General features: G+C 39.3%; 1 protein-coding gene across 16 annotated transcripts in view; it reads left to right on the forward strand.

Annotated features, from left to right (window-relative positions):
• Positions 1–27,020, forward strand: part of PTK2 (protein tyrosine kinase 2) — a 261,253-nt gene that overhangs the window by 119,276 nt on the left and 114,957 nt on the right. For all 16 annotated transcript variants that reach the window (XM_060775934.2, XM_067467264.1, XM_067467263.1 and 13 more), the window contains 2 exons: positions 9,994–10,081; positions 25,669–25,748. In XM_060775934.2, coding sequence (XP_060631917.2) covers positions 9,994–10,081; positions 25,669–25,748 — 168 coding nt within the window. The remainder of the gene's footprint in view (positions 1–9,993; positions 10,082–25,668; positions 25,749–27,020) is intronic.

Genomic DNA, 27,020 nt, shown 5'->3' on the forward strand with positions numbered 1-27,020 from the left:
ACTCCTCTCATGTTTATTAGGGATTGTTTCAGTATATTAGACCAATGTGAAATTTTCCTACCATGTTAGTAAGACGCAGTCTTGAGGAAGTTGGCTCACTTCACATTTTTTTAGAAAAGAAGAAATGCAAAGCTTCACATGTTTAGCCTGAAGAAGAGAAGGATGAGAGGAGGTATGATAGCCATGTATAAATATGTGAGAGGAAGCCACAGGCAGGAGGGAGCAAGCTTGTTTACTGCTTCCATGGAGACTAGGACGCGGAACAATGGTTTCAAACTACAAAAAAAGAGATTCCATCTGAATGTGAGGAAGAACTTCCTGACTGTGAGAGCCATTCAGCAGTGGAACTCTCTGCCCCGGAGTGTGGTGGAGGCTCCTTCTTTGGAAGCTTTTAAACACAGGCTGGATGGCCATCTGTCAGGAGTGATTTGAATGCAATATTCCTGCTTCTTGGCAGGGGGTTGGACTGGATAGCCCATGAGGTCTCTTCCAACTCTTTGATTCTATGATTCTATGAAATTGCAAGAACATGCAAAAGATCAAACTACAGGAAAGGAGATTCCACATGAACATTAGAAAGAACTTCCTGTTTGTGAGAGCTGTTCAGCAGTGGAACTCTCTGTCCTGGAGCATGGTGGAGGCTCCTTCTTTGGAGGGTTTTAAGCAGAGGGTGGATGGCCATCTGTCAGGGGTGCTTTGAATGTGATTTTCCTGCTTCCTGGCAGGGAGTTGGACTGGATGGCCCACAAGGTCTCTTCCAACTCAGTGATTCTATGATTCCATCTACATTTTAACAGCTTTGGTAACTTGTCTAATAGTCCCGGATGAAAAAGCTCTCGTTGAGGCTAATGGGTATCTTCAGGTATAACAAATTGCATTAATACGGCAATAACAGTGATTTTATTGGCTGTGACTTGATTTGACACTGCCATGGAGAGAGTGGGATGATAATCACAGTAACATAGGCATTTGGCTTTAAAAGAGGATGATTACTTTGAAAGATAAGATGGGAAGGTTTACTGTGCCATTTTTTTGCTTGTGCTGCAATTTGTGTGACTTGTTATCATTTCCGTATCTTCACATTTCATGTCAATATAAATTAACGTATAAAAAAGAGCTGACAGAGTTTTTGTACAGAACAAAATGATGATTCTGTAGCAATTAACTCACATCTGAATCAACTTTAATGCTCTTGTCAGATAAACATGATCGGAAGAGAGCACTTACGTACCATGTTGCATATAGGCTAAGCCTCCCTTATCCATACACTCAAAATCCTTTAATCCAAATGCTTTGCTGCCAACTTCCCACTTCCACCTTCATTGGTTGTGGGATTCTGCTTGGTTGTGGGATTCTGCTAGCATCTTCCCTTGAGATCTCGTGTATAGTGTAGGTATTGTGTTCTTTTTTCAGTCTTTTAGATCCTCAGTCTTTCTCCAACTCTACATCTCATTTGTTCACTACTTCTGTTGTGCATGTGGCAGGGCTCAGGGTGCATTGTAGCAGGTGGTCAGTGGTTTGCTCTTCTCCACACTCGCATGTCGTGGATTCCACTTTGTGGCCCCATTTCCTTGAGGTTGGCTCTGCATCTTGTGGTGCCAGAGCACAGTCTGTTCAGCGCCTTCCAAGTCGCCCAGTCTTCTGTATGCCCAGGGGAGAGTCTCTCATTTGGTATCAGCCATTGGTTGAGGTTCTGGGTTTGAGCCTGCCACTTTTGGACTCTCGCTTGCTGAGGTGTTCCAGCGAGTGCAGCAACACCAGAAGCACTCCAAGTGGCCAGCTACTGGTCAAAGGACATTTAATCAACTACCAAACTTGCAAATTTTGTATTTTGTCAGTTTGTTTGTTTTGTTCTGTTAGAAATGTAATACAATTGACTGGTTGCCCTGACACGACAAATAAATACTACTTCTGTTTTTAATAAGATGCAAGGCTGGAAAGAGACTGAGGTACTATGAAATGGGAAGTGGGAATCCAAGCATAGTGAGAATCCATACCTTGCTAGTTTCACTCTATCTCCAGTCTTTCAAACAGAGTATGTACGTCTTAATTGTGTCCCTGAAATAATAATAAAAAATCTGAACTATTAAATGTTTCTGGTCCCAAGATTTCAGATAAGGGAGGCTCAACTCGTATTTCATAAAATTCGTTTGAAACTAGACAATAGCTTTCTGGACCTAGTTCCTTTATGGTGGTGAATTACATGGAACAGTATCATTAGTGTTTCCGAATTGTAATTTAAATAAGTAAAGGTGTATGAATGGTAGTAGCATTTAATGAACCATGACTGTCCTCTTGCATTTGTCGGGATTGAGTGTCAGTGACTTTTAAATAAAAGTCACAGTTCATTTTATTCTGTATACCTGAGCACAGGTGGGTCGGTATTTGGGTAATAAAGAAAATAGTGTGTTTGCTAGGCAGAAATGACTGTATCAGCTTGCCCTTGAAAAGAAGTGAAATGACAGACAGTGCTCCATCTCTTCTTCCCTAGAGGTCTAGCAAGAAAGGTCTGGCCTACTTAGAGTGCATCATCTTGCTGGAATTTAAAGGCATAGCAGTATTTGTCTGGAATATCAATATGGAAAGGGATCTTGTATCATCTTAGAAACTAACAGAGAGAAAGAAGTTGGCAGCATAAGTTACCAGATACTGAGTCAACTTCAATGGATGGAGTAAGCTTTCTAGGGACAGATCTTTATGGGCAGACTGTGTACGTGAATGGCTATAGAAATGCAACACTTGTGGTTATAATGTCATGTCATTTCCCTACTAGATGTGTAGGAGCCCCCGGTAGTGCAGTGGGTTAAACCCCTGTGCCGGCAGAACTGAAGACCAACAGATCACAGGTTCGAATCCAGGGAGAGCCCGGATGAACTTCCTCTATCAGCTCCAGCTCCTCATGCAGGGACATGAGAGAAGCCTTCCACAAGGATGATAACACATCAAAAAACATCCGGGCATCCCCTGGGCAATGTCCTTGCAGATAGCCAATTCTCTCACACCAAAAGCGACTTCTAGTTTCTCAAGTCGCTCCTGACATGACAAAAACAAAACAAAAAACCTAGAAGTGTACACAGAGTTAGCACCTGGGCTTATGGTAAGGTCTTGTATCCATCTCTGTATCTGTGCCATGCATTCTTCTGAAGGTAATTGTTGAAGTTTGAGTGGTTTTCTGTAAGCAAGTCTGCTAAGTATTTGAGAGAGCAGCGTTATTGTCCAAAATAGGTTGTAGTTCTTTGTTGACACATCTGAGTGGTCTCAATTAGAAACTGTATGTGATCACTAGTTGTTGCTGATAGCTTTTCAATTCTAGCCACTATTGATATACTTTCAATATCACCTGTTTATGTGGTATGGTTAACTGGATATTTGTTGTCAGATGCCTTCAAGTCGACTCCAATTAATAGCGACACCATCCTAGGATTTATTCAGAGTATATGGTTACGGCATCGAATGGCTGCCAGGTTGCAAGCCGTCTTGAGTCAGATTCGAGAATGGTGGGATAGAAATATCATAAATAAATAATAAATAAATAAATGTATTTTTTTATTTCCTATATTTATACCCTGTCCTTTTCCCCAAAGGGGGACTCAGGGCGGCCTAACAAAAGCATCATACGATACTAGCATCATAAAAACAACCACAGTACAATCAAAATATTAAAAATATTTAAACAACAATTAAAACAATTAATTAAGACACATTCATTAAATCAAAATCCAAATCCAGTCTGGGTCAATTCATTGCCACTCCAGCTCTTTGATTCTATAAGTTGTGTGATCTTCTTCTACTTGCTGCTCACTGATCAAACGCTTGGTCCCATAACCAGGTCTTGTTTTTCCTTCTAAAAAACAAGAGGGAGGTGGCCAATCTGATATCTCTACATGGTTGCCTTTGCCTTTCTCTTAGTCTAGAAAAGTGGTCTGCAAACCACACTATAAAGTTTCTAGGATTCCATCCCCTTTACATAAAAAGTAGACTTTCAGCAAAGTATGACATACTTTTAAAAACATTTTTGCTTTTAAAATTTGCAACAGGTACATTAGTTCTTACAGGTTTTGGCTTACAGGTTTTAGCAAATCAATATTAAATAGCTTTGTGTTGCAGCAGAGGTGGAGATGGGAAGTGATAGTAGAACAGAATAATAGAAGAATATATGCAAAAAAAAATAAGAATCTTGGTATAATAACTAAGAACATTTAGCATTTGTATAGAAATGCTGAATTTCCCATATGTACAGTTAATTCCATTTGTAGCATTGCTAACCAAACAAACACATGAGTCCAGTTATCACATTTAGAATGTGCACATCTGAAAAAATTGCTAATTATGATTTCAAAAACTGAAATGTGTCAGTTTTATAGTAGAAAAGGTTTGAATAAATAATAAAATAAAGATTGATGTAAAGTGAATAGGTCAAACCATTTGTAATTGCTCAGAATACTAACTTTCAGCACCATCTACTGAAACAAAGCTATATGATATTCAAGTGGGGTGGTTCCAAAAACACATATTTGGTCTGTTGATAGATAGGCAGGCAGTTAGGGGTTCCAAGGGGAAGAACATATTTCCTCCATTTCAGCAAATTTGTCTAACAACATAATTAAGGGAACATATGGAAGTGAGTGGTTCAGGAATACAGGTATACCTCAGTTAATGATACAGTAACTTAGTGAAAGTATTAAAAGTAGAAGTAACATTGAAATAACAGGGATTCATTCCTCCAGCACAGAAAAGAAGAATAGTTCAACATGTCTCAGCAATATGATGCAGCAATATTTTGAAATGAAACCATCGGGCCAGCCTTGCAGATCTAAGCAAAAAAATATTATTGTTATTGTATTGTCGAAGGTTTTAATGGCCGGAATTATTGTTATTGATGAGAAGAGGAAGTACAGATGGTTTCCTTAAGAATTTATTGCTACTCTGTTGAGATTTTCTAGTTAGAAATCTTGAATATGTGGAAAATATTAAAAGATTTTTAATTTCAATGCTGATTGTATTACATGTAGGGAGTTACTCTTGCAGAAATCTTAATTGACTAGAAGGAAACTTAAACGGTAGTTTTGCTATCGTTCGTATCATTTTACTTCATCAATAGCCGAGCAGGAATCATTTGTGTGGTCCACGTTCACCTCAACAGACATTTTAAAATCAATTTCTTTACAATAATTACACCATAAAAAAAGATTCCTTGGAAGCAATTTTGTGTAGAACTACGTTTAAAATCAATGTTTCTGCTAGTAGATTGATTACCGTACATTGTTTTTTATTGCTCTTGTTTTTTATTTTTGTTTTTTCTATTTCCTTGCATTGAATTTTCATTATTTATTGTCATAAATTAGCAATGAGGGCATCATCTACTGCAACTAAACAGTCAAGAGAAAGTTTATTGAAAGTTAAAGGAGGTGCTCTTCCTCATCAACTCTCTTCTACTGCTATGTAGTACTAACTTTGCTGTATTTAAACCAGTTTTGTTTTGCAGTGGAGTAAAATATCTTTGGGCCATTAACTTCATGACTTCGTGTTATTGCAGTGTGTGTATTTTTTATAGTTTTAGTAATTGGTTGCTGTGCGTTTTCTGGACTGTATGGCCATGTTCCAGAAGCATTCTCTCCTGACATTTCACCCACATCTGTGACAGGATTACTCAGAGGTTGAAGGGCCTGTTGGAAACTAGGCAAGTGAGGTTTATATATCTGTGGAAAGTCCAGGGTGTGAGAAAGAACTCTTGTCTGCTTGAGGCAAATGTGAATGTTGCAAGCCAGGCTTTGAAGCTGCAAGGCCATTAAATGCTAATCAAGCTCACTAACTGCAACATTCAGACTTGTTTCAAGTAGACAAGCATTCTTTCTCTCAACCTGGACGTTCCACAGATATATAAACCTCACTTGCATAGTTTCCAACAGACCCCTCAACCTCTGAGAATGCCTGCAATAGATGTGGACGAAACATCAGGAGAGACTGCTTCTGAAACATGACCATACAGCCTGGAAAACTCACATCAAACCAGTGATTCTGGCCATGAAAGCCTTTGACAATGCAGTTTTAGTAATGTTTTGTTCATCATTCATTTTTTTCCCTTTAAGGCCATAGTGTGACCAGACATGATAATGGTCTCCTGTTTTCTGCTTACGTTGTGTTTTAAAAGTAAAATACTCGGTGGCTGCCTCTATTATTCTCAGATCATGCAGCTTGTGAGGAGGTAAAACTTGAAACCCAGATAAAAATTAGTATTGCATGATCGAAGAGTATCAAAAAGAGGTTTTTATTAGTACTACTGATTACTGAACCAGTGTGTTGGTGGCATTTTAATGGATGAAGAAAACATTTTCTACACCTGTGCTGTCATTTTAAAACACATACCCAATCCTGATTTTAAATTTTTAAAACATACAGCGTGATGTTAGTGTTGTTGTTAATATTGCATATAGTTATGGCCTAAGAGTGCTTGGTCAGCATTACAACCCTGCTGTGATGTTGGGTAAACTAAGAAAGATTGACTTGCTTAAGGCTACCCAGCGACCTTCATAGGAGAGGAAAGATTTTAAGCTGATTCCCCAGATCCCAAAGCAACTGTCCAGCTGTTATCCTACATTAGTACTGTGTTCCAAATCAGATTACATATTTTAAATACTGTTTGTTTGTTTTTTTTGAAGAGGGCAGTTCTGTTATTAAAGGGAATACTTGTATTGTTTGAATTAAATACAAACACTGACTTCTACAATAATAAATACAGTAATGTATCCAATGATGTTAACATGTTGGATTTTTTAAATTATCACTCTTGGGCTGCAAAATCTAGTATTTAATGTTTAGTTACAGAAGTATGTGTTATAATTAATTTCTAAGATTGTCCAGCATACAGACTCTCTAGGATCCAGAAATTACCATGAAAGGATAACTGGTTTTCCGTACTGCTTTCAGAGTTGGAAGGTGTCTCGTAGGCCGTCATCTAACCCTGTGCAGACCCCCCCCCCCCCAGTGGCACAATGGGTTAAACTCTTGTGCCGGCAGGAACAGAGCGGGTTGAGGTACCTCTGTTAGCTCCAGCTCTCCATGCGGGGACATGAAAGAAGCCTCCCACAAGGATGGTAAAGCATCAAACATCCGGGTGTCTCCTGGGCAATGTCCTTGCAGATGGCCAATTCTCTCACAGCAGAAGCAACTTGCAGTTTCTCAAGTCGCTCCTGACAAAAAAAAATCTAAACCCCTGTTTAGTGCAAGATCTCCAGATAAAGCATCTTCACCAGGTAGCTGCCTTTCTGGTTCCATTGCCAGTTGGCTTTTACTCTCAATACATTGCTTCTAATCTTCCATCAAAATCTGTCATCCTGTAAATTTAAACCATTAGACCTGGTCCCATCATCTGGGGCAGCAGAAGACAAACCTTGACCCTTCTTTCTGTCAAAATAAATAAAGGTATTTATGCCATTCCTCAGTCTTCTTTTCATCATGCTGAACAAACCCAGGTCCTTCAATCTTCCCTCACATGTTTTTCTCTCCATACCTCTTATCATCCTTGTTGCTTTTCAATGAATCTGCTCCAACTTGTCTTTTATCCTTCTTAAAATAAGGCACCCAGAACTGAATACAGCACTCCAAATGAGGTCTGAACATTGCAGAATATAGTGGGACCATTACTTCCTTTGACTTGAAAATTATGCTTCGATTGACGCATGCTAAAACAGCATTTGCCAACAGCAAAACAGCAGAGAGGAAACAACCAGGCACATCTTAACACCTCTCAACAAAAGATTTTCCCAGGCTCAGCCAGGCCTTCAAATGCTAATGAAGGTGGTCAGTTGAAACATTCACACCTAGCTCCAGCAGAGAAGAGCTCTTTGCCCCACTCCAGCCATTCCACAGATATATAAACCCATTGTCCTAATTCCAACAGACCTCACTACCTCTGAGGATGCTTGCCATAGATGCAGGCGAAACGTCAGGAGAAATGCCTCTAGAACATGGCCCTATAGCCCGAAAAAACCCACAAGAACCTAGCATTTGCCTTGTTTGCTGCAGCATCACACTTCTGAATCATATTCAGTTAATGAGCATGGGAGATTTTCCTCTTCCATTGGCAGAGGTGTGGCATAAGCTTTGGAATGCATAGGACCCTGGTCTTGCTCGCTCTCCCTCTGCTGAGGGTCTTTTCTTGCTATCTTCCCCCAGCCCCATCCTTCACATCCACCTTCTTAATCACCCAGCTGACGTTCATCAACAAGCCTTGATTCATGGCTGGTTTATCTTCTCTTTGGATTAAGATCAAGGGTGGGGCCCTCTGACTCCTCACACTCTTACAATGCAAAGCAATAATTCCAAGGTCCTTTTTAGTCATGTGTCCCATTTGATTTTTGTGGCCTGAATATAGAATTTTGAATTTGTCTTTATTGAAATTCTTTGTATTTATTTCTACCCAGGAGTTCATGGAGAGCCTTTTGAATTCTGTTCCTGTCTTGCAGTATGTTAGCCACACTTCACTGTTGCAACTTGATAAGAGATTTTCTCCAGCTAGTCCTCAAAGCCATTGATAAAGATGCCTAAAGAGTAATGGCCCTAGGACAGAATGTTGAGTCACTCCACTCAATAATTCCTTCCACTTTGAAGTACAGCCAACTCTTTGAGCATGGTTTGCCAAGTGATTATGGATCCACCTGACAGTATTCCCATCTATTTCACATTTAATACATTTTCTAATCAAAATATCAGGGAATCTATTTTTGCATTTCTGAAATCCAGATAAAGGACATCTACAAAATCTCTACTATCTGCTAAACTAGAGATAAGCTTTGTTTGTATACACTGTTCTATAAATTTTCTCAGTTTCTAGGAGCAGCTTCCATCATGAGAGTTCAAAAGATCTTTAAAGCTTTATCATAACACATACTTACTTACTTACTTAGGCGATCCCTCGTAGCCCGAAGATGATGGCCCTCCAAGTAGTGTCTTAGCGGTGGATATATAGATGGCTGTGGAGACCTATTCTTGATCTGCATGTTCTTCCTCAGTGAGGATATTGATTTTCAAGTGGAAGGTGGTCCCAGTCAGGGTTGGCTTGACATGCCTTTCCCTACGCACGTTTCTCCACTTCGCCCTCCATTTGTGCCTCTTCGAATTCTGCAGCACTGCAGGTCACAGTTGACTTCCAATTAGAGCGTTCAAGGGCAAGGGGTTCTCTGTTCTCGGTGTCTATGCCACTATTTTTAACGTTGGCTTTAAGCCCATCTTTAAATCTCTTTTCCTGTCCACCAACATTCTGTTTTCCATTCTTGAGTTGGGCGTATAGTAGTAACTGCTTTGGGAGACGGTGATCGGGCATTGGGACAATGTGGTCAGTTGATGCCGTAGGAGCATCACTTCAGTGCTGGTGGTCTTTGCTTCTTCCAGCATGCTGACATTTGTCCACCTGTCTTTCCAAGAGATTTGCAGGATTTTTTTGGAGGCAACACTAATGGAATCATTCCAGGAGTTGAGTGTGACGTCTGTAGACAGTCCACGTTTCACAAGTGTATAGCAGGGTTGGGAGAACAATAGCTTTATAAACAAGCACCTTGGTATCTCTACGGATGTCCCAATCCCCAAACACTTTCTGCTTCATTTGGAAAAATACAGCACTCGCAGAGTTCAGTTGGTGTATTTCAGTGTCTATGTTGACTTTTGTGGAGAGGTAGCAAAAATGGTCAACATTTTCTAATGTTACACCATTAAGCTGTATTTCTGGTGTTGCAGAGGGATTGGCTGGTGGCCTTTGAAAATGGGCCAAGTTATGTTGAAATGCGATGATAAACGATTTCTGTGGGGTTTATTTTCATGTGATAATTCATTTCACTGGCCAAACCAGACAGAATGGATAGCACATGAATACTGTTGAAAACTGCATGTGAAAAACTAACTCTTAGTTTCAGTTATCTTGTTCTTTATACAAAATTGTGTGTTTACATTATACTGAATGCAAGAAAATTAAATTCTCAATATTTTTCTTCCTTCCAGGTACGAACTACGAATTCGATATTTGCCAAAAGGATTTCTGAACCAGTTTACTGAAGATAAACCCACATTAAACTTTTTCTATCAGCAGGTAAAAACAACTATTGTAAATGTCTTAACTGTGACTACATTTTGCAATTCTGAAGTTTGCTTTGCTTTTAAGTAATAATTATGTTGACGGCAGAATGCAATAATTGTGATAGTACATTCTATTAAGTTTTCTTTTCATTTTATATAGGTTTATTTCATTAAAAAAACACTGTTGAAATGTATTGTCGAAGACAGTTGAAATGATTTGCAGAGAAGTATATTGTAAAAAAGAACAAAATAGGGTGAGGCCATTCAGTGTAGGTCTACTATGAACAGAGATATTGCCACCTTCTGTGGGATTTACCTCCAGGAAAGTGTGCATATAATCAGTTTTATTTAACAAGCTAGATTCTATGAAGTTTTCAAAGAGGTAGCCATATTAGAGTGTTTCTGTATAAAATGGAAGAGAGAACACTTATAATGGGACTTTCAAAACTATTCGAAGTGTTCTAGCATTCACTTTCAGAAATGTCAATCCATTTCTCCAGATGTATTGATCAAGCACACTTTAGTTTGCGTACTGAAAGTCCACACCAGAGGTGGAGAACAAGTCACTGTCAGTGACCCCTCTATCAAATACCTGTAGGCTTTTCAGATGCAAGTTTTTACAGTATGGATGAAGATCCTAATTTATACAGATGTTGGTGTTCTGTATTATATTTTTGTGTGTATATAATATGCACTAGTTTCTTATTTGCAGTGTAGCATAGTCACCTGAGACTTTGGTGGGAGTTGAAATTGACTGGTGCAAGAATTGTATTTCATAATTATTCTGGTATTTTGATATCTGTGTTGGTTTTGTTATGGTTCAGTTGTGTTTGAAACTCTCAGTTATGGAACAGAGGTGGTGGTAGTTTGCACATTATATTTTTGTGTGTATATAATATGCACTAGTTTCTTATTTGGGGTGTAGCATAGTCACCTGAGACTTTGGTGGGAGTTGAAAGAGACTGGTGCAAGGATCGTTTTTCATAATTTCATAATTATTCTGGTATTTTGGTTGTGTTGGTTTTGGTGTGATTCAGTTGTGTTTGGAACTCTCAGTTATGGAACAGAGGTGGTGGTAGTTTGCACATATGCTTTTTCCTTGGAGTACTTACCAACAGGAAGATTGAAAGACTGCAGCTGCGGAAATCATTTGAATGAACAGGGGGAAGAAATTAACTGTTCAGTATCTTTTAGACAATAGGCTTTTAAAATAATAGCCTTTTTTGGCTAATCACTCAGTATTTTGTGCAGGTATTGGCAAACTCAGGCCTGGGGGCCCTCCTCTCTGTCACCTCCTGTCTTTCCTTCTTTCTCTCTTTCTTTCCTCCCTCTTTCTCCTTCCCTTCCAGCCTTTCGTCCTACTTTTCTCTCTTTCCTTCCTCCTTCCCCTTCTCCCTCTTTCTCCTTCCTTCCTTCCCTTTTGTCTTTCCTTCCTTCTCTCTTCCCTCCCTCCCTCTTTCTTTCTCCCTCCTTCCGTTAGTTTCCACCCTTTCATCCTTCCTTCCTTCTTTTCTCCCTCCCTCCTTCCTCACATATTATGTGATGAATTAAAAGATAACAAGTTTTATCTGGCATAAATGTTTATGGATTACAATCAACATCAGAATTTTGTTTCCTGAAATAGTCTAGCTTATTGTAATTTCTCTTATAATGTTGTTCAATTAATTGGTCCAACTGAAAAAAATGAAAACCTCACTACCTCTGAGGATGCTTGCCATAGATGCAGGCGAAACGTCAGGAGAAAATGCCTCTAGAACATGGCTATATAGCCCGAAAAAACCTACAACAACCCAAAATGAAAATAGTTCGACATTGTAATTAATTGTGTTGAACTACTTTCAAAATGAATTTCATTGCTGCAGTCTCCTCCGTCATTGCAAATAGGCTCGCATATTTGAGGCAATCTTGAACAAAAATTATGGAGTACACAAGAACAGACACTTTTTGCAATTTATAATAGCTGGCTCAATAACCAACTGTGCTCAGTATGATGAGGAAGGAAACATCCTGTATTGTGTTATTACCTGTCAATGCCCAGGCTAGACAAGGGTTATATGACTAGAGATCAGGAAAAAGTATATGTTTCACCTCTGATATTTGCCTTTAGTTTCACCAGGTTTGGATCTCCTATGTCTCCTTCATCCTCCTTGATCAAATTCCCCTTTTTAATTAACTTTTAGACCACTTCTAATATTCACTGTTCAGATACACCCTTTCTCTTTCCCCTCCTCCCATACTTCTCACCTGACAAAACAGAATGAGTTGCTTCCCTGTCAGGTAGAATAACTGGTAGTGTCACCCTAAAGCTGTAGTCTAGACTCTGAATCTCTCATGAATGTTTCCCAGTTTTGACTTTCTTTTAGGTTTTCTAGGCTCCTGGGAGGAGGACTCAAAGCAGGGAATGGCCATGCCTGAGGGTGGGACTTCAGAGACTGACAAATCAGGGGATGATATATGGCTCAGCCTAGTGTACATCTGGATGCAGATCTGTTGCATTACACTACATAAATAATTGCAGTCATGTGCAGCAAAGCTGTACTATATTCTCAGTTCCCTCAGTCCCTTCTAAATGATCCTTCTCTTCCCACCCTACATCAAGAGGTTGGGGAGCATCATTAATTTCTCCTTTCTCCCCAGTTGTCCATTAATTCCTCACCTGAACGTTCACACGTTTCTTAAAGCTTTCACAAAACCAACCTTCAAACCTCTGCACTGTATTTCTTTCAGGGCTCTCTCTCTGAAAGTCCTTTATTGCCATGACATGTTACAGGAGAATCCTAGCAGATGTCTCCTTCATGCTGGACCCCAGTTTGCTTCCAAAGTACATGTCTCTCACCTCTCCCTTTCAGTTTCATTACCATGATTTTACCCTCACTTTTCTCATTCTTCTAAAAAGCTCTGTTGCAAGCAATATACTGAATTAGAAGGGTCCTAAAAAGTTATATCCAGCACTTGTTCCTTTAGCCACCCGGAGGCTCTTTTTATCTCCTTCCTTCCTAGTTTTTTTGGGAGGAAAATTAAACTTTCCATCCTAACTAAATGGCTTAAGGTCTGCATTTTAGCCGCATATGAAAATGCTGATCCACACTACAGCTCATGCAACCAGAACAGCAGCCATCTCCTTAGCCTTTTCAACTATTGCCTCACTTAAGAGCAATCTACATATGGCTTAAGACTGCAGGCCATGAAGACAAGAGGAAGTTTGTGAAGTTAATATTTACATTAGAAACCAGTATTGGCGGCAATATATCGGTTTAACTGTCTTGGCTTCTTTGCAGAACATTAGGCTTTTTAAGGGATTGGGAACAACCATTACATTAGGTTAATATTGATGATGTACTCATGAAGTAGTTTTGAAATGACTACAAGGAATGGATGCCAGATGATAAAAATACACTATATAAATGTCAGTTATTATTAATGCCCTTACTTTCTTAAGAAATGTTTCACTCCCAAGAAATGTGTAAGACACTCTCCATTTGATCATGGACATATTCAGAAGGTGTTGTTAACTGGCCTGTAAACAGTGTCCTAAGGCAACAGATACAGGGATGTGATAGATGCAGAGATTGCAGGTTCACACTAACTCTAGATGAATCAAGTGCCACATGTCTCAAGCTTACAACTTGCAAGCATTACTTGATGAGCTATCGGTTTCCAGAACGCAATTTTTGAAGCATATAAATAAATCATGTAAGGAAAAAGAGTTGCCACATTTGTAGCTGAACAATGTCAAATGCCTGCAGTTTTCTTTGCCAGCAACAAATGTTTATATTCTTATCTCTCTTCATGTGTTTAAATATTTTTCCTTGAACATTTAGTAGATGGCTTCTTTTATTACTGTACTCATACAGGATTTCTTCAACTAGTCTAGTTTGTGCATGTTCATGAGTCTAGTCTGAATCTTGGCACTGAAAGTAATTTTAAATACCAGTAAAAATCTGTCTTCTTTCAAATAACAGTGGGGTGGGTTTGTGTGTGCATGCGCTTTCTTTCGTTAGAAGGTTTTAAGTAGGTACCAAAGCTAAGGTACGTGGCTACTAGACAGTATCAGTGGTTCTCAACCTTCCTAATTTATTTATTTATTTTATTTATTTAAAACACTTATATTCCGCCCTTCTCACCTCGAAGGGGACTCAGAGCGGAGCACAACATATACATGGCAAACATTCAATGCCTGGATACAATACATAAACATTAAAAAACATTTATCTAAATTTTAAAGTACACCATTTAAAATAGCACAATTTAAAACCGTCCTAGCCATCCGCATCAAATCCAATTGGCCCTGTCATCTTTCCCATTGTCGCTTCATTGCCCTGTCCCGAAAGCTTGGTCCCACAGCCAAGTTTTTACCATCCTTCTAAAGGACAGGAGGGAGGGGGCCGACCTCATCTCACCAGGAAGGGAGTTCCATAGCCGGGGAGCAATCACCGAGAAGGCCCTGTCTCTCGTCCCCACCAATCGCGCCTGTGACAATGGCGGGATGGAAAGCAGGGCCTCCCCGGAGGATCTTAATCTCCGCGATGGTACATAAAGGGAGATGCGTTTGGACAGGTAATTTGGGCCGGGGCTGTTTAGGGCTTTATAGGCCAAAGCCAGCACTTTGAATTGTGCCCGGTAGCAAACTGGCAGCCAGTGGAGCTGGCGTAACATGGGAGTTGTATGCTCTCTGTTTACCGCCCCAGTTATTAACCTGGCTGTCTCTCGTTGGACTATTTGAAGCTTCCGAGCAGTCTTCAAAGGCAGCCCCACATGGAGTGCGTTGCAGTAGTCTATTCCACAACTGTAATGGAATAAGCCATAAAAGCTGTATACTAAATCATCTTAGCAGGTACTCAATGTTTTGTTTCTGTGAGCTTCATAGCCTCAGTTCTCTAAAGTAACATGAAAAATAGAGAATTCTTAAGTGATGCCAAAGACATATGAAAGTGGGCATATCTATTGCCTTTTGTCTGTTAGAGACACCAACTATATCATTGACAGGCAGCTGGGCATGTTAAAGGAGCGTCCTAAAAGCAGTTAAGAAAAACCACAGATCTATCAGTCTCTGGAGGCAGACCATCTTTATTGGTTCCTCGTCCAAATAAAAATTAGAGACTGTGAAAACTAAAATCTGGCCAGATGCTGACAGATGCTTTCGCTGATTAAAATTATCAAATAAATCCATTAGATTGCTGATGGGGATCATTTGGATTGAAATGTAGTCATCAAACATATTCAATATTATATGGTTACCATTTACATGCCTGATTTTGTCACAAATTTCCAAAGGAAACAGACAGCTGGGATCTCCCCATCATGACAGAAGGGATGATTTTTAAACTATTCTGGATCACACAATACTCTGTTACTTCCCTTCCCGCAGTGATTAATGCCCTTATTATTAAGGAGTGCATCGGAGTAATTAGTGCAGGATGTCAAAGATTAACTTGCATTAATGTTGCAACTGTGACCCTTTTTCAGAAGATAGAGCAGCATCTGAGGGCAGATGGCAGATGAGTGTTACTCCAGTGCCAAAGTGTGCTTTTAAAGGCCTTAAAGAAAAATGGTTGCTTTCGTTTAATAATAAGTCATCTGTTGCAAACGATGGTAGAAACAAGACAGAACAAAACACTCCTAACCCTACAAAAAAGTATAAACGGGGTGGACTGAAATTTAGAGACAAATGGTGTTTTGAATCTGTGTGTTCATTTTATGTTGCCATTGAGTCAACACATGAGCTGTAACATCTAAGGAAGATGCTGCTTATAGCATTGACCAGATGATAGAAGCACAGAGGTCAAAAATACCTAGCTGAAACATGAAACTGTGATCTTGCAATTTTCTACATTTGCAACTGTAGTGCTAATACCTGTGAGGATATTCCAAACATTACATGAATTATAGAGATTCACATCTCACTGGTGAGTTCAGGTACGACGCATGCACAAATACCTGCAATACCTGCTTAGGTAACACAATTCTGCATTTTGACTTCGGAAGAGCGATTTCTGAATAATACTAAGTACTTAGGCCTTAATGAAACTTTTGCATGATTTTCAGAGCTCATTTGTTCAGATGGAGAATGATAGTATAGATTGAAAATAACTTCAGATTATGATTTTACATACAAGTCCACTTAAATACACTGAAATAATTTCTGGTGAATTAATCTCAATAAAGCCTCATTAGGAATCTGTTAGAAACATTAGGAATTTGTTTGAATAATTCATGCTTCTGCTGAATTGTTTATCTTTTTTTACAGCAATAGAGATAACATTATTTTGATTATTGTACCTCTTGTTTGAGTTAAGTTCCTGGGCTATAGTGAATGTGTCTTATTTTTTTCCTGTTTGATGGGGGATGAATAAATGCTTTCCTTTCCTTCAGCACATTTGTAATACATTATTCAGTCTGTGATAAATCTCTTCTGAACATACATGTCGTACACTTTTGGGAGCGTTCCAATATATTCTAGAAATCATATTTGCCAAAACTTTTGACTGCTAACAGGTTTTCCTATTTTTTTCCTAACTAAGGTTTTTTCTGTTTAGTCAGCATATTATCAAAGAACTTTAGAAAAGAATATTTTCCCCCCAAAATAAGAAATATCTCAAAAGAAAATATTTCTCGGGGTTTTTTCCTTCTTTTTAAGCCTGTAAAAGGATGCTCTCCATGATCTTCTGATTTGAGCTCAGTTTTGCACACCCTTACGCCTACTTACCTTTTGGTCAGCAAGTTCAGCAGCTCAGCAGTTTAACCTGCTGTGCCACCCTGGTGGCGCAGCAGGTTAAACTGCTGAGCTGCTGAACTTGCTGACCAAAAGGTGGGTAGTTCAAATTCAGGGAATGGGCTGAACTCTCGCTGTTAGGCCCAACTTCTGCCAACCTAGCAGTTCAAAAACATGCAAATGTGGGTAGATCAATAGGTACTGCTTCTGTGGAAAAGGTAACGTCATTCTATGCGGTCATATGAGGCATCTATGGACAATGCTGGCTCTTGAGCTTAGAAATGGAGATGAGCACCACCCCTCAGAGTTGGACACAACTAGACTTAATGTCAACGAAAACCTTTACCTTTACCTTACTCCTAACGAATCCCCTTGAATATAAGACTTTTCACTGTACATAGGACTATGATGTTGAATAACTTTTTCATTATTATTTATCAATACTAAAACATGTTTACACTCAAAAGATTTGTCTCAATCTTCCTTTAACCAATTTCAGTTGGAATAATATTCTAATTTCCACAGTGGCAGACTAGAGACCTGAATGAAACTGATGGCTACAAGAAATTAGGCCAAGAATTTAGGTCCCCAAACTGCATCAGTGGAGATATATTCATCTATGAATCAGTGTTTCCCATACTTCTGATACCACACAATGCTTATGGAAAACTGGAGACACTTTTAGAAGTGAAAGCAATGTATCTTAGGATCCTACTGATTATGTTTCTGCGTGAGTCACATTCTAGAAAATATGCTTTCCTAACACTGGAAGTATTGGAGCAGCACTCTCATACTTGATTTTAAAATATGTGTGGATAGACTTGTTTGTTTATTTGTTTAGTGGAAGCTGATTTGAACTAGGCCAGGGCAGAAGATCATACTTAATTGGTGCAATGCCTCAGTAAGCATGTACATCTGTGTCCTCAGGAGTCTTAAATAGTTGAATTAATTTTTCATTTATTTATTTCCAACTTTTCCTCACTGAACCCACAGTTGTGGAGACATCACCTCCTCTCCCAATAAAAATATTCAGTAATAGTCAGTTATCATGTATGTAAATATTTATTATTTATTTTATTTACAGTATTTCTATACCGCTTTTCTCACCCCTAGGGGGACTCAAAGTGGTTTACACATAATTGGCGAAACTTCAATGCCGTATATTGGACACTGACGCGATGCCAATCCGTAATAGCCACAATAATAAAACCACAATTAAGCATAAATCATAATTAGAGAGTACATAAGCAATCATTAAAACAATAAATAATAAAAACAGTCTCGCCTGTCCGAAGTCCTGGTCCCAAAGCCATGTTTTTAATTTTATTTCTAAAAGCCAGGCGGGAAGGAGCAGATCTTACTTCATTTGGGAGTGTGTTCCATAGGCGAGGGGCCACCGCCGAGAAGGCCCTGTCTCTCGTCCCCGCCAGATGCATTTGCGCAATTGACGGGAGCGAGAGCAGGGCTTCCCCGGATGATCTTAGATTACGAGATGGGACGTAAGGGTGGATGCATTTGGACAAGTAAACTGGGCCAGAACCGTATAGACAAACAACTAGCTGGGAGTATGATTTTGAAATTAGAACTCAAAAGTTCACTTTCTGTTTTATTTCATGCACTTTATTAAGAAGGTGGAAACATTTCAGTGCCTCGGAAGTGATTGCACATTTCATCATCTTGATTAAGCAGCTTGTGTTCAGAATAGCTTTTTTAAAGCAAGTACAGCTATATTGAATTTGGCACACATTCCTTCCTTCTTTTGGGTTAAGCATAGTATTTCCAGAGCTTGTGTGTAACTGTTTTTATGCCTTAATAACTCAAAATAAACCCAAGAGTATTTCCTAAAAACTACTCTTCACTTCTCAAAATCCATTTTGGTCTAAGATTCACTGCAGCAATATTAAACTCAATGTGTGGTGAACGAAAAAACAGTAGTAATCAGGAGAGAGTTTAATGTACTCTTGGGTGCTGAAAGAAATATATATAGATGCAGTTTCAGAAAGCAATATAGCAACACTTGTGGGTAAGTAGTAGTTAATTTTGCAAAAACTACTAGTCTAAAATTCTGAGTTGGTTGGGAATAAGGAGAGATTTGTTTGACCTCATGTGGACCAGAGACTGCAAGGATTTTAGTAACTCAAGAGAGTTGCAGGAGAGTTCATGTCCATTCCTCAGCTTTGTTGTGGTATGTCCCTGTTTCAGTGGAGTCAAACCAAAGTCCAAGTGTAAAAGGGCAATACGTTTTTGTGTCCATATAACTTAGATTGTCTGTTTCCTTTAACTATCACCTGCTTGCCCCAATGGTTGGTCGGTGTGTTCATATATAGATTTGACGGTATGAAATGACTGTGTTTATGATGTACAGGGTTCAAGAATTACAGATTAAAGTAACAAATGCCATCTTAATCATGGTACAGATTGAGAAAATAGTCTTCTTCTTTTGAAAATGGATTAGTATTTATATCATGCAATGTAAAGTTTTTAATGTGCCAAACATGCCAGGTTTGTATGGAAATGTGACACTATTTCCTGTGCTGGTCAAATAAATGTTTTGATTTGATTTGAATGTAAAGTCAACCTTTAAGAGCTTTGGGATTTCTCTTGCAAAACAAATTGCATTTTTCTTTTGACTTGGAGTGCTTTAGAAAGAAATTTGGGTAGGCTCTGGTGTTGCTTCTGGCATTTTAATTGGTATTTTTCCTTACCATGTTCCTTTAATTATGAGAGAATATACAGCACAAGATGTTTAAATACTTTGCTAAGGTTTCATGCACCATGACTCTTAATGACAAAAACAATTAAAACTCATTAAAAAGAAACAAGAAAAAAGTGGTTCTACATGAGCACAAACTGCTTATCTACCATAATTAATAACGTATGTCTCCGGTCTTCTGTCTTACTGTGTTAAAGTGGTGTGAGGACACTATATTTGCGAGCCTGAAAAATTATGGCTGGGTTTGTTAGGACCAACTATACGTGGACATTGAAACAGAAGAATCAAATGTAGCGGGTAAAATTGAATTTTAGGCAGCCTTTTATACATAATGAAACTGTATCATTATCATTATACATTATGAATACATAATCAAGTGTCTTTATGTTGCTGTTGTCATACAGTTTGACCTAGGAGATCTGGATTGAAATTCCACACTACAATGAGTTTGTAGTCACTTAAATTTCATCTAAAATCTGGGACAGAAATATACAGGCTTCATCCATGGTTTAAGAGTCTGCTTCTTCTCCTTAAATCCTCAATGGCTCTCATTTGCATGTAGCCTTGGAATCATATGCTCAGTATCAACTTTCACCTGTAATATGTTTTGTAACTGCAATTTTCTTTAGGAAATTGACTTCCCATGTTTAAGTTGTTAAAGGTCTACATTGTAAATATCTGGTATTAACTGAAATTTGATGCATGTAACAGTTTATATATACATTTATTGCTGTGCTGTAATCGTTACATGTGTTCAAGTTGCTTCCGACTTATGTTAACACTAAGTCAAAACTATTGTGACGCTTTCTGACAAGATTTGTTCAAACGGGATTTCTTCCTTGTCTTCCTCCAAAGCTGAATGACTTGCCCAGGGTCCTCCAAATAGTTTTCTTGGTAGCAAAGCGGGTTAAGACTCAGGCAGATTGATTGATGCAGAAACTTCATAATATAAAACATTATTATTATTATTATTATTATTATTATTATTATTATTATTATTATCTTTATTTGTACCCTGCTAGCATCTCCCGAAGGACTCGATGCGGCTTACAAAGGCCAAGGCCTCAAAACACAACATAACAATACAAAACCTAAAACAAATTAAAAACAATTAAAGCAATATTAACAACAAGCAATAAACAATACACCAAGACACAATAAAACTATCATATTAGTTAAATTACTGAAATGTACACTTGAGGAAACATTGTTGAATTTTTATGGTCAAAATTATAATAGTTCATATTCTAAAAGAGACAGTATATCAATATATATGGAATTAAGGAAGAAGGAAGAAAAATGCAGCGATACCAAGACAAGACACAAATAAGCTATCAGGAAGTAACTCCAGACTAAGTTGAGGGAAAGAGTCTGTTTTCAATAAACTACCTTGTTTTTGTTATGTTATGCCTGTTCAAATCTTACTGATAATTAGAATTACTTGGAACATGTAGCCAGAGTTTCAAAACTGGTAAATAGACATATCAAGCATGTGGACAAGCATGCATTTCACTCTTCTCCCACAAAACTTAGGAGCATGTTTTGTTTCTTGTCCCAAATCTACATAATTGGCTACCACTGATTAGGTTTAGAAATATATGGGATGCAATTCTATCTGTGACATTAGCAAGCTCTTCTGAATATAAGAGATCTGGAAGTGAGCTTGAACACACAGCTGTTTTGGGTTAAAGTTTTTGTTCAGTGACATGTCCTTGGATCTGAAAGTTTGACCGTATGCTTAAGCGTAGGGGTATATATCAGTCACCCACATTCTTCAATAACATTATGGGAGATAGTTGGCTTACAGCAATAAGATGATTATGTATCATATCTGTGTTTTCCTATTTGGGATGGGAAGTGATGCTTTGCTGCCTGTACTGGAAGAGTGTCATGGGAACATTCTGCTTTTTTGTGTATTTTCCCTATTTTTTTTTCTATTATGGTTTCTATTTCTGAAGGAGATAAAAAGTATGTATGCTAACATTTGCCCTCAAGAGCAAAAGCAACTTTCAGGAGACATGAGAAATTGGGAGTTTTGCACACACCTAATTCGATTTAGAGATAAGTGAAACCGAATAAATATTTCAGTTTCTGTGGATTAGTAGAAGTGTTTCCTTAAAAAAAAGGACCATATTTTAAATAATTTTTGTGATTGTTATTATTGATATGAGGACAATGTTTCAATTTGAGAAAAGTGTCATATTGGCATTTTGTGACAAGAATTATGTAATTCAGTGAAAAATATACTAATTTAAATCAGCATGTTGATCTGATTAATGTAATATGACTCTTTTTGTAAAGCTGCTTACAAGGATTTTAAATCAATAGACCTGGCTTCCTGGGGAAATTGCATAATTATAAAATTAATGCAATTGAACAGCAGTTCTAATTAGTAGATATTAAGCTCACAGTCATTTTCAGGAATCACGTAAATATCCAATAAATGGAGAAAAACTCCTTGCTTTCAGTGTAATTCTGTTAAGCTGTGATTTGTTATCTGAAAACTTTTAAAGTGTTTTGAAGATGAAAAGCTTTACCAGACCAAAGGATTGTGTTGTTGTTCATTCGTTCAGTCGTCTCCGACTCTTCGTGACCTCATGGACCAGCCCACGCCAGAGCTCCCTGTCGGCCGTTACCACCCCCAGCTCCCTCAAGGTCAGTCCAGTCACTTCAAGGATGCCATCCATCCATCTTGCCCTTGGTCGGCCCCTCTTCCTTTTGCCTTCCACTTTCCCCAGCATAATTGTCTTCTCTAGGCTTTCCTGTCTCCTCATGATGTGGCCAAAGTACTTCAACTTTGTCTCTAGTATCTTTCCCTCCAGTGAGCAGTCGGGCTTTATTTCCTGGAGGATGGACTGGTTGGATCTTCTCGCAGTCCAAGGCACTCTCAGAACTTTCCTCCAACACCAGAGCTCAAAAGCATCTCTCTTCCTTCGCTCAGCCTTCCCTAAGGTCCAGCTCTCACATCCGTAGGTTACTACAGGGAATACCATGGCTTTGACTAGGCGGATCTTTGTTGCCAGTCTGATGTCTCTACTCTTCACTATTTTATCGAGACTGGACATTGCTCTCCTCCCAAGAAGTAAGCGTCTTCTGATTTCCTGGCCACAGTCTGCATCTGCAGTAATCTTTGCACCTAGAAATACAAAGTCTGTCACGGCCTCCACGGTTTCTCCCTCTATTTTCCAGTTGTCAATCATTCTTGTTGCCATAATCTTGGTTTTTTTGACGTTTAGCTGCAACCCGGCTTTTGCGCTTTCTTCTTTCACCTTGATTAGAAGGCTCCTCAGCTCCTCCTCGCTTTCGGCCATCAGAGTGGTGTCATCTGCATATCTGAGGTTGTTAATGTTTCTTCCAGCAATTTTCACCCCAGCTTTGCATTCATCCAGCCCCGCACATCGCATGATGTGTTCTGCATACAAGTTAAAAAGGTTGGGTGAGAGGATGCAGCCTTGCCGTACGCCTTTCCCAATCTTGAACCAGTCTGTTGTTCCATGGTCAGTTCTGACTGTTGCTACTTGGTCCTTGTACAGATTCCTCAGGAGAGAGACAAGGTGGCTTGGGATGCCCATCCCACCAAGAACTTGCCACAATTTATTATGATCCACACAGTCAAAGGCTTTAGAATAGTCAATGAAGCAGAAGTAGATGTTTTTCTGAAACTCCCTGCCTTTCTCCATTATCCAGCGGATATTGGCAATCTGGTCTCTCGTTCCTCTGCCTTTTCTAAACCCAGCTTGAACATCTGGCAACTCTCGCTCCATGTATTGCTGGAGTCTTCCTTGCAGGATCTTGAGCATTGCCTTACTGGCATGAGAAATAAGGGCCACTGTACGGAAGTTTGAGCAGTCTTTCGCATTTCCCTTTTTTGGTATGGGGATATAAGTTGATTTTTTCCAGTCTGATGGCCATTCTTGTGTTTTCCATATTTGCTGGCAAATGGCATGCATCACCTTGACAGCATCATCTTTTAAGATTTTAAACAGTTCAGCTGGGATCCCGTCATCTCCTGCTGCCTTGTTGTTAGCAATGCTTCTTAAGGCCCATTCAACCTCACTCCTCAGGATGTCTGGTTCTAGTTCATTCACCACACCGTCAAAACTATCCTCAATATTATTATCCTTCCTATACAGATCTTCTGTATAGTCTCGCCACCTTCTCTTGATCTCTTCAGCTTCTGTTAGGTCCCTGCCATCTTTGTTTCTTATCATACCAATTTTTGCCTGAAATTTACCTCCAATGTTTCTAATTTTCTGGAAGAGGTCTCTTGTCCTTCCTATTCTGTTGTCTTCTTCCACTTCCATGCATTGCTTATTTAAAAATAGTTCCTTATCTCTTCTGGCTAACCTCTGGAATTGCGCATTTAACTGGGCATATCTCCCCTTATCCCTGTTTCCTTTTGCTTTCCTCCTTTCTTGGGCTACTTCCAGTGTCTCAGCAGACAACCATTTTGCCTTCTTGGTTTTCTTTTTCTTTGGGACGTACTTTGTTGCCGCCTCCTGAACAATGTCGCGGACTTCTGTCCATAGTTCTTCTGGGACTCTGTTTACTAAATCTAGTCCTTCAAATCTGTTCTTCACTTCCACTGTATATTCGCTAGGAATGTTAGTGAGATCATATCTAACTGGTCTGTGTATTTTCCCTGATCTCTTTAGTTTTATTCTAAATTGGGCAATAAGAAGTTCGTGATCTGAGCTACAGTCAGCCCCAGGTCTTGTTTTCACCGACTGGATGGATGTCCGCCACCTTTGGCTGCAAAGGATGTAGTCAATCTGATTTCGGTGTTGACCGTCTGGTGAGGTCCATGTGTAAAGCCGTCTTTTAGGTTGTTGGAAGAGAGTATTCGTTATACACAGCGAGTTTTCCTGGCAAAATTCTATCAGCCTGCGTCCCGCTTCATTTTGTTCTCCCAGACCATGCTTGCCTGTGATCCCAGTTGTCATTTGACTTCCCACCTTGGCATTCCAGTCTCCTGTAATGAAAATAATGTCTCTTTTTGGTGTATTATCCAGTAGGTCCTGCAGATCCTCATAGAACTGATCTACTTCTGCTTCTTCAGCAGCTGTGGTTGGGGCGTATATTTGGATCACTGTAATGTTGAAAGGCTTTCCTTGCACTCGAATTGAGATCATTCTGTCATTTTTTGGGTTGTATCCAAGCACCGCTTTAGCGAATTTCTTATTAATTATGAAGGCTACTCCATTTCTTCGATGTTCCTCTTGTCCGCAGTAGTAGATCTGGTGGTCATCTGATGTGAAGTGGCCCATTCCAGTCCATTTCAGTTCGCTGACCCCCAGAATGTCTATCTTTAGTCTTGACATCTCACCAATAACAACATCCAATTTGCCCTGGCTCATAGATCTTACATTCCAGGTTCCTATGGTGTGTTGATCTTTAGAGCATCGGATTCGTCGTTCACCTCCAGTACCGTCGGCCGCTAGCCTTCCTTTCGGCTTTGAGCTAGCTGCGTCATCACATCTGGGGCTAGTTGAACTTATCCTCTGCTCCTCCCCAGTAGCATTTTGGCCATCTTCCGACCTGGGAGTCCCATCTTCCAATGGCATACCGACATATCTCTGGTTGTACTGGTCCATTTAGTTTTCTTGGCAAGGATACTGGAGTGGTTTGCCATTGCCTTCCCCAGGGATCACGCTTGGTCTGACCTCTCTGCCACAACCGTCCCGTCTTGGGTGGCCCTTCACGGTTTCGCTCATGACATCATTGAGGTGCTCAAGCTCCAGCGCCCCGACAAGGCGGTGATCCTTTGCTGGAGGACCAAAGGATTAATAACAATTTATTTTTCATGAAGATTATCTCTCGTTTGTGTAGTATCCATTGCGTTGGTGTTTATTAGTATTTTTAAGGCTGCAAGTACTATTTAAATATACAATGGAAGACTTGGCATGTGCCTATTTACAATACACATTTGAAAGTAAGATATATTTTGGAGATAAATTATGTTTTACCGTTTTGAAAATGTAGAATTGTGTGAGTGTCGTTGCAATCTTCACTTACCCTAGTCTTTAGAAAGAGTGGCAATCTAGTTTCAGGAAGCCTCTTTCAGCATATATACACAACTTGGAAAAACATTGCAAGAAGCAATGAGTTTAAGTTTTGAAGTAAACCATATTTGTGGTATTATTTTGTATGACACATTCCTGCTTGTTTTTTTTAGGTGAAAAATGACTATATGGTAGAAATAGCAGACCAGGTGGACCAGGAAATTGCCTTGAAGCTAGGTTGCCTTGAAATCCGGTAAGTAGAATAACATTTATATTACTATTATATTCTACATCTTCTTTGTAAGATGAACAGTTCTTTATCTTGTCGAAGGCTTTCATGGCCGGAATCACTGGGTTGTTGTAGGTTTTTTCGGGCTGTATGGCCATGGTCTAGAGGCATTCTCTCCTGATGTTTCACCTGCATCTACAATTTACAAGAGTTCATAAAAGTGAATAATTGAAAGGAAATTCAAGATCGTCTAACAAGGATCCACCTAACAACAATAAGAAGAAATTCCAGGCTGTGACCAGTCACACAAGCGGAATCCACAGTCCAGGTGTCTCTTCTGCAAGACAGCTTTGCAGAACTGGAGTTTCCTTCAGAAACATCTGATTCAGAAAAATACTGCTAAACACAAGTGGCATCTATGGATTTTCACCTCACTACCTCTGAGGATGCTTGCCATAGATGCAGGCGAAACTTCAGGAGAGAATGCCTCTAGACCATGGCCATACAGCCCGAAAAAACCTACAACAACCTAGTTCTTTATCTAGCTTACCTGATCAGCATGAACACGCTTGTTTTCTTTCTTGTCTAAATGAATTGTTTTGCCAAACTTTAAGTATTTATTATAATTCTGCTCCCCTTGCCCTTAATTTATTTTCCAACCTTCCTAAATAGTTTAAAGAAGTACTTGTACAGAGCAGGAGAGAACTAGAAAGTAACATGTTCAAAAGCATTTGCCATTGCCACAGCAACTTAGAACATTTTCCATTTCAGGTTAGGAGATACTAGACCTTAGATATCTTGAATTGTCTCATCTGAAATTGAGTTTTTAAAGTGGAACCTTCAGAGCCACCATTGCCTTTTTACCCTCCTCCTGAGCCCAGACATCAACCAGAGGGGGTATTGCGTATTCCAGAAATGCTCTGCAGGCTTTGGCAAATTAGTTCAGTGATCTGCCGTAAAGATATTCACTGGCAAGGATGTGATGGTTTCTTCCTTTGGTTATCTATTAATAAAATCCCCAGACTCCATGATAAGGAGTTTTTGATGTGGCAAGTCATATCTATTTCTTTCAAATAGTCATCCACTCATCCTGAAAGCATCAAAGGCTACTCACATTTAGATCACTATGGGGTATCTCCTTTCTACATGCGTCACAGAAATTTTGGGAAGTCCTTTAGTGAGAAAGGAGCAGAGATTGTTCAATTCTACTCTTTCAAAGGGAACAGTTTGGAGGGTCTTTATCTGGCCTCCTGCACAGGCTACTCTGCAGGCAGTCTTCCCGTACAATAAGTTAGT

This window comes from Anolis sagrei, chromosome 4, assembly GCF_037176765.1.
Source record: "Anolis sagrei isolate rAnoSag1 chromosome 4, rAnoSag1.mat, whole genome shotgun sequence".
Lineage (NCBI taxonomy): Eukaryota > Metazoa > Chordata > Lepidosauria > Squamata > Dactyloidae > Anolis > Anolis sagrei.